Source organism: Anopheles stephensi, unplaced genomic scaffold, assembly GCF_013141755.1.
Source record: "Anopheles stephensi strain Indian unplaced genomic scaffold, UCI_ANSTEP_V1.0 ucontig235, whole genome shotgun sequence".
Lineage (NCBI taxonomy): Eukaryota > Metazoa > Arthropoda > Insecta > Diptera > Culicidae > Anopheles > Anopheles stephensi.
This window is the reverse complement of record NW_023405164.1, coordinates 12,501-22,500: the sequence shown is the minus strand read 5'-3', so window position 1 is coordinate 22,500 and position 10,000 is coordinate 12,501. Positions and strand designations below refer to the sequence as shown.

Below are 10,000 nucleotides of genomic sequence, written 5' to 3'. Positions count from 1 at the left end.
TGGGTTCCCGGCAGGTCCCCGTAGGACAACCATCACCAGTTAAGGTGTAGTTGACTTGTCAGGGCACGGTGGTCCCCACAAGTCCCCGATTATTCGGAGATATTGTCCTACGAGTTTTTGTGACCCTTTTGTTCCCCGCAGGTCCCCGTAGGACGACCATCACCAGTTAAGGTGTAGTTGACTTGTCAGGGCACGGTAGTCCCCACAAGTCCCCGATTATTCGTGGATATCGTCCTACGAGTTTTTGTGACCCTTGGGTTCCCGAACTTTGCTACGATGGTTCTGCCTCCAGAGGAGACTTATGAACACTTCGTATCATTTCTTACACCGAACCATGGGATCGCGAGATTGCTCCCGGATCCCTAATCACCTTACATTTTCGTTTCGTTTCCGTACACTACGATGAGCTAATTCAATTTGTTTGTTCGTCTGGCGAACGTTTTATTGCGGAACTACCGCGGTACTTCCAGCCGGGTATGGCTGCCGTACGACCTACAGGATAGATCATCGAACCACTTTTCGTGCATATTGTCCGTCGAGGGTATCACCTCGATACCCCCAACAGACCTTTGGACACTTCCTCACTACTCCTTGGAGCAGCAATCAGGGAACCATATAGTAGGAACAGCCGAATATGGAACTCTTTTCGTACTTTGGACACCTCCTATAACTTGTATGGCGACTTCGGGGACCTTCATTTCGTTCTCAGTTGGTACCCCTATTTCGGTCTTTGGACACCTCGTCTTACCCGTATAACTCACTTTAGGTCCACTTATTTGCCTGATATCTCATCGTGAACCCGTTTTTCGTACACCGTACACACCTAGGAACACCACATATGCGTTTCCCTTTCGATCGTGAAGTTTTGAAATTTTTCGATTTTTGGTCCTAGAAATTCATGAACGGTGGGAGACCAAAATTTTTCATAAAAAAAAAATTTTCACCGTTTGACCATAAAAACCTTCTTTTCGTACATACCCCATCATTTCTTCACGTTTTAGGCCATTTCTGAAATTTTCGCTTCGATAGTGTGTCCCCTATAATACAAAATGAACATTTTGCATCTCCCACAAGTGGCCATTTTTTTCCGCCACTGAAGAACACGACCTCGGGAACTCGGACCTAGGACGTGGCCATGTAAGTCATAGGCCACCCCAACTTTTGCAAAATACTGTTTCTTTTCACTTTTCATGATCTAAGGCGCGTTCCGACGGCGTTTTGAACAAATTTATGAGAAAAAAAATTTTGACCCTCGGACCAAAATTTTTTCGTTCGGGGCCCCATGGCCTATGGCCAGTATGGGAACTCGGGATGCCGATATGACAAAATTTGTCAAAAAATCACTAAAAAGTCGCTATGGCCCATTATTTAGAGCTTGTTGAGACCTTTCTAAAACACCTTGGTTGACCCCTGTCCGATAAGTAGTTTTCGAGATATTCGAGAAAATGTGATTTTTTGGGACTTAGAAAATTTTTGACCCGTACCCTAAGAAAAAGTGATTTTTTCATAGGACAATTTTTTCTTCGCAAATACTGTTTGGTTTCACTTTTCATTATTAGAAACGCGTTCCGAAGCCATTTTCATCAAAATCTCGTGAAAAAAAAATTTCACCCCCGGACCAAAAGTTGGCCGTTCGGTGCCCTATGGCCTATGGCCAGTATGGGAACCAAGGATGCCGATATGCGAAAAAGTGTCAAAAAATCACTTGAAAGTCGCTATGGCTCATTAAATAGAGCTTGCAAAGACCTTTCTAAAACACCTTGGTTGACCCCTGTCCGATAAGTAGTTTTCGAGATATTCGAGAATAAGTGATTTTTTGGGACTTAGAAAATTTTTGACCCGTACCCTAAGAAAAAGTGATTTTTTCATAGGACAATTTTTTCTTCGCAAATACTGTTTGGTTTCACTTTTCATTATTAGAAACGCGTTCCGAAGCCATTTTCATCAAAATCTCGTGAAAAAAAAATTTCACCCCCGGACCAAAAGTTGGCCGTTCGGTGCCCTATGGCCTATGGCCAGTATGGGAACCAAGGATGCCGATATGCGAAAAAGTGTCAAAAAATCACTTGAAAGTCGCTATGGCTCATTAAATAGAGCTTGCAAAGACCTTTCTAAAACACCTTGGTTGACCCCTGTCCGATAAGTAGTTTTCGAGATATTCGAGAATAAGTGATTTTTTGGGACTTAGAAAATTTTTGACCCGTACCCTAAGAAAAAGTGATTTTTTCATAGGACAATTTTTTCTTCGCAAATACTGTTTGGTTTCACTTTTCATTATTAGAAACGCGTTCCGAAGCCATTTTCATCAAAATCTCGTGAAAAAAAAATTTCACCCCCGGACCAAAAGTTGGCCGTTCGGTGCCCTATGGCCTATGGCCAGTATGGGAACCAAGGATGCCGATATGCGAAAAAGTGTCAAAAAATCACTTGAAAGTCGCTATGGCTCATTAAATAGAGCTTGTAAAGACCTTTCTAAAACACCTTGGTTGACCCCTGTCCGATACGTAGTTTTCGAGATATTCGAGAATAAGTGATTTTTTGGGACTTAGAAAATTTTTGACCCGTACCCTAAGAAAAAGTGATTTTTTCATAGGACAATTTTTTCTTCGCAAATACTGTTTGGTTTCACTTTTCATTATTAGAAACGCGTTCCGAAGCCATTTTCATCAAAATCTCGTGAAAAAAAAATTTCACCCCCGGACCAAAAGTTGGCCGTTCGGTGCCCTATGGCCTATGGCCAGTATGGGAACCAAGGATGCCGATATGCGAAAAAGTGTCAAAAAATCACTTGAAAGTCGCTATGGCTCATTAAATAGAGCTTGTAAAGACCTTTCTAAAACACCTTGGTTGACCCCTGTCCGATACGTAGTTTTCGAGATATTCGAGAATAAGTGATTTTTTGGGACTTAGAAAATTTTCGACCATGACATATATGAAAAGTGAATTTTTCATAGGACCAAAAAGTTTGTCCAAATAGGGTTTTGGTTCACTTTTTATGGTCAGATAAGTGATCCGATGCTATTTTCATGATCATTAGAGGGATTTCACGCTGTGACCAAAAATTTTCATACTTCATACTTGTCCCGGTGCCGTATATGGGAGGACCGGGGGAAGATGTGTTTGTAAGTCGTGATGTTCAGTGACGGATTTCTGGGACTTAGAAAAAAATGTGCTCTCAGGCACATTATATGTTTCATACACACATGATTTTCATTGTTCATACTTGTCCCGGTGCCGTATATGGGAGGACCGGGGGAACATGTCTTCGTAAGTCGTGATGTTCAGTGACGGATTTCTGGGACTTAGAAAAAAAAATGTGCTCTCAGGCACATTATATGTTTCATACACACATGATTTTCATTCTTCATACTTGTCCCCGTGCCGTACATGGGAGGACCGGGGGAACATGTCTTCGTAAGTCGTGATGTTCAGTGACGGATTTCTGGGACTTAGAAAAAAAATGTGCTCTCAGGCACATTATATGTTTCATACACACATGATTTTCATTCTTCATACTTGTCCCCGTGCCGTATATGGGAGGACCGGGGGAACATGTCTTCGTAAGTCGTGATGTTCAGTGACGGATTTCTGGGACTTAGAAAAAAAATGTGCTCTCAGGCACATTATATGTTCCATACAAACATGATTTTCATTCTTCATACTTGTCCCCGTGCCGTATATGGGAGGACCGGGGGAAGATGTGTTTGTAAGTCGTGATGTTCAGTGACGGATTTCTGGGACTTAGAAAAATAAATGTACCCTTAGGCACATTATTTGTATCAATAATTGTATCCCCAGCCTTTCATGGGGAACTTTTCCGTATTCCCGGACTTGTACATTTTTCGGGTTCCACCTCCCGACAATGTATCTCTACTGTGCATTACGTACCTGATAACGCACGGCACCCATTGGGTGACTCCACTTAACCATCTTTCGATAATGCCCGTGTTGCAGATATAATCCCAACACCTACCAGGCTTTATATGTACATCGAACGTTACATACGATGCACCCCGTATTCCCGGACTTGTACATTTTTCGGGTTCCACCTCCCGACAATGTATCTCTACTGTGCATTACGTACCTTATAACGCACGGCACCCATTGGGTGACTCCACTTAACCATCTTTCGATAATGCCCGTGTTGCAGATATAATCCCAACACCTACCAGGCTTTATATGTACATCGAACGTTACATACGATGCACCCCGTATTCCCGGACTTGTACATTTTTCGGGTTCCACCTCCCGACAATGTATCTCTACTGTGCATTACGTACCTGATAACGCACGGCACCCATTGGGTGACTCCACTTAACCATCTTTCGATAATGCCCGTGTTGCAGATATAATCCCAACACCTACCAGGCTTTATATGTACATCGAACGTTACATACGATGCACCCCGTATTCCCGGACTTGTACATTTTTCGGGTTCCACCTCCCGACAATGTATCTCTACTGTGCATTACGTACCTTATAACGCACGGCACCCATTGGGTGACTCCACTTAACCATCTTTCGATAATGCCCGTGTTGCAGATATAATCCCAACACCTACCAGGCTTTATATGTACATCGAACGTTACATACGATGCACCCCGTATTCCCGGACTTGTACATTTTGCGGGTTCCACCTCCCGACAATGTATCTCTACTGTGCATTACGTACCTTATAACGCACGGCACCCATTGGGTGACTCCACTTAACCATCTTTCGATAATGCCCGTGTTGCAGATATAATCCCAACACCTACCAGGCTTTATATGTACATCGAACGTTACATACGATGCACCCCGTATTCCCGGACTTGTACATTTTTCGGGTTCCACCTCCCGACAATGTATCTCTACTGTGCATTACGTACCTTATAACACACGGCACCCTTTGGGTGACTCCACTTAACCATCTTTCGATAATGCCCGTGTTGCAGATATAATCCCAACACCTTCCAGGCTTTATATGTACATCGAACGTTACATACGATGCACCCCGTATTCCCGGACTTGTACATTTTCTTGTACATACTACCGGGCCAGGACGTGCCTTGCGTCCACCATAACACCACCAGGCGTAGGTCGCCTGAGAGGATCGATGCGAACGCATCTCTACAACTTGAAACTCCTAGCCTGAAGTCCCGTCGTTTGCGGGCGGTCGGTGGGCATCGAAACTAGTCAAGTCCACGGTCGGCGAGGTCGGCGGCCACCGGCGTTCCCTATGGTCAGGTACTAACACGTGCAGTGCGACCCCGCGCGATGCGGCCCAGTCTATGAAGCGGGGATGAGGCGCCAGGCTGCAGAGGCAGTTCCAGCGGATCTCGGAGGGTTGTTAGGCCCGCTAGCTTCCGATTGCCCATTAGGTTTTGAAGCGCTATCAGCTCGGATTGGTTACGACCTTAGAGGCGTTCAGGCATAATCCAGCGGACGTAGCGTCATACCAAAGTCCGGTCGAACTAGTATTGAGCCAGTGGTCCGTACCTGTGGTTCCTCTCGTACTGCACAGGAGTTCCGTTACGATAGCACGTATTAGCACACACCAGTAGGGTAAAACTAACCTGTCTCACGACGGTCTAAACCCAGCTCACGTTCCCTTGAAAGGGTGAACAATCCTACGCTTGGGGAATTTTGCTTCACAATGATAGGAAGAGCCGACATCGAAGGATCAAAAAGTCACGTCGCTATGAACGCTTGGCGACCACAAGCCAGTTATCCCTGTTTTCCCGGGGAAGCAGGAGAGTTAGAGCGTCAGTTTCTTCGGCAAGGTTGTGCGCAGCAACAACGCGCACAAAAACGTCGTGGGACCGGTGGCGATCGGACTTCATTTGGGGGAGTTACGCCCGGAAAAGCGTCTTTTGGGTCTTCCAAATTTTCCGGCTGCACCCCAGCATCCGACCCCTCCATCGACGCGGCGTGAGAAGACATCACTAAGCACAGCACCGTACCTGCCTACCACCCACCACCACCCCCCCAGAGCGGAAAAACCCGTTCTTCACGGTTTTTGCGAGAACTTGTCAAAGGGATTTTAACGACGGACGGTCATTCCCTCTGGCACAGAATGGAGGGGCGAGTGCTGCGTTCCGGAGTGCGGTCGCTGTTAGCTCCCGGGAAGCGGTCGGACACCCCTTCCCCCTCTCCGGTGACACCACGGTCGGTCGGATCAGCGGAAGCTGTTGAAACATCGGAAGAGGAGGATGATGGTGCATTCTCCGATGCCTCCACCCTGGAGCAGACGGTTGTGGCGTCGCAGGAAGCAGAAGGGGAGACATCCACAACTGTGGTGATCCCTGACGGCGGAGAAGCGTCTGCGCAGGAGTTTCAGCACAAGATGCTGGAGACCCTCGCCAAGCAAGTGGAGACGCTTACTGAGGAGCTGCGACTCAGCCGGGAGCGCGAGGTTGCTCTAAAGTGCATGCTGGAAGCAGTTCAGGAAGGAATGCGTTCGTTGACGGCACTACATTCCTCGGCACAGTCTGGTGACCAGGGCAGTGCCAGAACGAAACGCAGCCGGCAACAACGCAACCGAGCGAAGAAGGCTTCGCAGCAACAGCAGCAGCAGCAGAAGCAGCAGCAGCAGCAGCAGCAGCATCAGCATCAGCAGAAGCAGCAGCAGCAGCAGCAGCAGCAGCAGCAGCAGCAGCAGCAGAAGCAGCAGCAGCAGCAGCAGCAGCGTAGCCAGCCACAGCCGCAGCGACGGACGGTCGCAGTGTCGGCAATGGGCCAGCAGCAGCAGCAGCAGCAGCAGCAGCAGCAGCAGCAGCAGCAGCAGCGTCAGCAGCAGCAACCGCTACATCAGCAGCAGTGGCCACAACTCCAGCCAATGCAGCAGCAGATGACCTGGGCAACGGTCTTGAACGGTCGTAATAGCCGAGCGCAACGCCCGACTCAGCAGCAGCAGCAACCGCATCAGGAGCTATACCGGCCACCTCAGATGCGCCAGCAGCAGCAGCAGAGCCAGCAGCAACAACATCAGCAGCATCGTGCCCAGTCCAAGGGGCGTCCTGCACGACCCGATCGCATCGCGGTGGTCCCCGGTCCGGACAAAACCTGGACGGAGATGTACGTGAAGCTGCGCTCATCACAGGAGCTGCAAGACGTCAGGGCTGATATTGGGATGGGGCGTCGGACCGCGCAAGGTCATCTCATCGTCCCATTACGCAAGAATGTGGACAGCGCTGAGCTGGCTCGCCGGATCCAGCTGGCACTCGGTGAGGATGGCGTGGTCCGTGTGGTGACGGAGATGGGAGAGCTTCTCGTCACCAACATTGACTCTCTGGCCGAGAAGAGTGATGTGGAGCTCGCCATCAAGGAGAAGCTGGGAGCAGAGCCGGGAATCGCGCGTGTCGAGCTCTGGGAGCTCCGTGATGGCACGAAACGAGCTCGAGTGCGGCTCCCACTAGCAAAGGCACGGCTTCTCATCGGGCAGAAGCTGACACTGTGCCAATGCGTCAGCGGCATCCGCGAAGTGCCGAAGAAGCCACTCGACCGTCAGCGTTGCTTCCGTTGTCTTCTGATGGGGCATCTGGCACGAAACTGTCGTGCCTCGTCTGACCGGTCGGGTCTGTGTTTGCAGTGTGGCGAAGAGGGCCACCGCATTAGCCAGTGCACTTCGGCAGCTAAGTGCATTGTCTGCCAGGGGCCCCATCGTGTGGGCCACTCATCGTGCCGCCAGAACCAGCATTCGCGGGCGTAATGCGGGTAATGCAGGTCAACCTGGGTGGTGGACGCATCGCTCAGGATCTGGCCCTGCAAACAGCCCGCACGAAGCGGGTCGACGTGCTGCTGCTGTCAGAGGTGTATCGGCCTCCGGCGGGCAGCGGAAATTGGGCGGCGGATTCGTCGGGGAGAGCAGCTGTGGTGGCAACCGGCCACCTTCCGATCCAGCGGGTGTGGCGCTGTGCCATGCCCGGGTTGGCTGCTGCGCAGATTGGAGGGGTGGTGTTCATCAGCTGCTACGCCCCTCCGCGACTCAACACCGGCGAGTTCGAGCAACTTCTAGAGGCTGTGGAGTTGGAGGCCCAACCCCACCCTCGTATCGTCCTGGCAGGCGATTTCAACGCCTGGAATGAGGAGTGGGGTAGTCAACGCACCACCCGGCGCGGTGAAGAGCTGCTGGACACCATCAGGCAGCTCGGGCTTGTGGTTCTAAACCAAGGCTCGGTCCCGACGTTCGTGGGCAACGGAGTCGCCACTCCCAGTGTTGTGGATGTGTCTTTCGCTAGCACATCCATCGCTCGTCCGGACACTTGGGAGGTGGCAGCGAACACCGCTTCGTGCCACTACACAGCGTCGGACCACCGGTACATCTTTTTCACCGTGGGGCCTCCAACTCCTGACCAGCAGCAGCGACGACAACAGCAGCAACACCAGCAGCAGCAGCAGCAGCAGCATCAGCAGCAGCAGCAGCAGCAGCACCAGCAGCAGCATCGTCATTCGAACGGGAGGCAGCAGCGACATCAGCAGCAGCATCGTCAGCGGGGACAGGGGTCCTCTTCGTCATCCACCACTTATCGGCACGCTGGCCGTAGATGGAAGACGACGCAGTTTTCGGCCGAGGCATTCGTAGCCGCACTCCAGACGGCTGGTTTCCCGGAGCGAGCCGTCAGCCAGGAGGGGATGGTCGACGCCATGCTAGATGCATGCGACGACACGATGGAGCGCGTCACCATGTCACATCGTGACCCCCATCGAGACCTTTTCTGGTGGACTCCGGAGATTTTACGTCTTCGGGAGGAGTGTGCGGCTGTGCATGAGCGAATGCTTCGAACCACCGACCTGCAGGAGCGTAGCATCATGGCTGCTCATCATCGGTCGGCGAGGAGAGCTGTGGAGAAGGCTGTCCGTGCCAGCAAGCGAGCGCAGCTCGACGAGCTGATTCAACAGGCGGAAACCAACGAGTTTGGGGCCGGCTATCGGGTGGTAATGTCTCGTCTTCGTGGCTGTTTCGTGCCTCCTGAGACAGACCGTGTCGTGTTGGAGCGGATAGCTAACGATCTGTTCCCGACACATCCGCCTGTTGACTGGCCGGAAGCCGAATCGTCCAGCGAAGACACCGAGGAGCAGAGATCACCGCTGACCCCTGTTACCGTAGGCGAGCTGCTGTCCATCGTGGGATCGATGGCGAACCGGAAAGCGCCTGGACTGGACGGTATCCCCAATGCGGCGGTTAAGACGGCCATTAGGAAGTACCCGGAGGTCTTCGTCCGTTTGTACCAGGACTGCCTTGACCGGGGTGCGTTTCCAGCGCCTTGGAAGAGGCAACGATTGGCACTGCTGCCAAAGCCTGGCAAGCCTCCCGGGGAAAGCTCCTCCTACCGGCCGCTGTGCATGCTCGACGCACTCGGCAAGGTGTTGGAGCGCCTAATTCTTAACCGCCTCAACGAGTTCCTGGAGGAACCGGAAGCAGAACGGCTGTCGGACGGGCAGTACGGGTTCCGGCGAGGCAGATCAACCATCAGTGCGATCCAGCGCGTTGTCGAAGCGGGCAGGACGGCCATGTCCTTTCGCCGTACCAACGCCCGAGACAAGCGCTGCCTGATGGTGGTGGCACTAGACATCCGCAACGCCTTCAATTCTGCGCCCTGGCAAGCCATTGCCAACGCGCTGAGGGACAAGGGGGTACCGTCATCGCTGCAGAAGATGCTGAAAAGCTACTTTGAGGATCGGCGGCTGGTTATTGATACCAGCGAGGGCCCCGTCGAGCGGAGCATCAGTGCGGGCGTTCCGCAGGGTTCCATACTGGGACCCACGCTATGGAACGTGCTGTACGACGGGGTCCTGGGTGTCCAGTTGCCGGAGGGGGCCGAGGTTATTGGCTACGCTGATGACCTTGTTGTCTTGGTCCCTGCAACGACACCCCAGGCCGCTTCCTCGACTGCTGAACGAGCCATCGCGGCAATCACGGACTGGCTGGACCGGAACCATCTTTCGTTGGCACCAGAGAAGACGGAAATGACGCTGATATCTACGCTGAAGCGTCATCCGGTCGTCAGCATCAACATCA

At 51.6% G+C, this 10,000-nt stretch overlaps 1 protein-coding gene across 1 annotated transcript; it reads left to right on the top strand.

Annotated features, from left to right (window-relative positions):
- Nucleotides 1-7,054: 7,054 nt before the first annotated feature.
- Nucleotides 7,055-7,690, top strand: LOC118516142. The gene has a single exon (XM_036062102.1). The coding sequence runs from the start codon at nucleotides 7,055-7,057 to the stop codon at nucleotides 7,688-7,690; it is 636 nt and encodes a 211-aa protein (XP_035917995.1).
- Nucleotides 7,691-10,000: the final 2,310 nt, after the last annotated feature.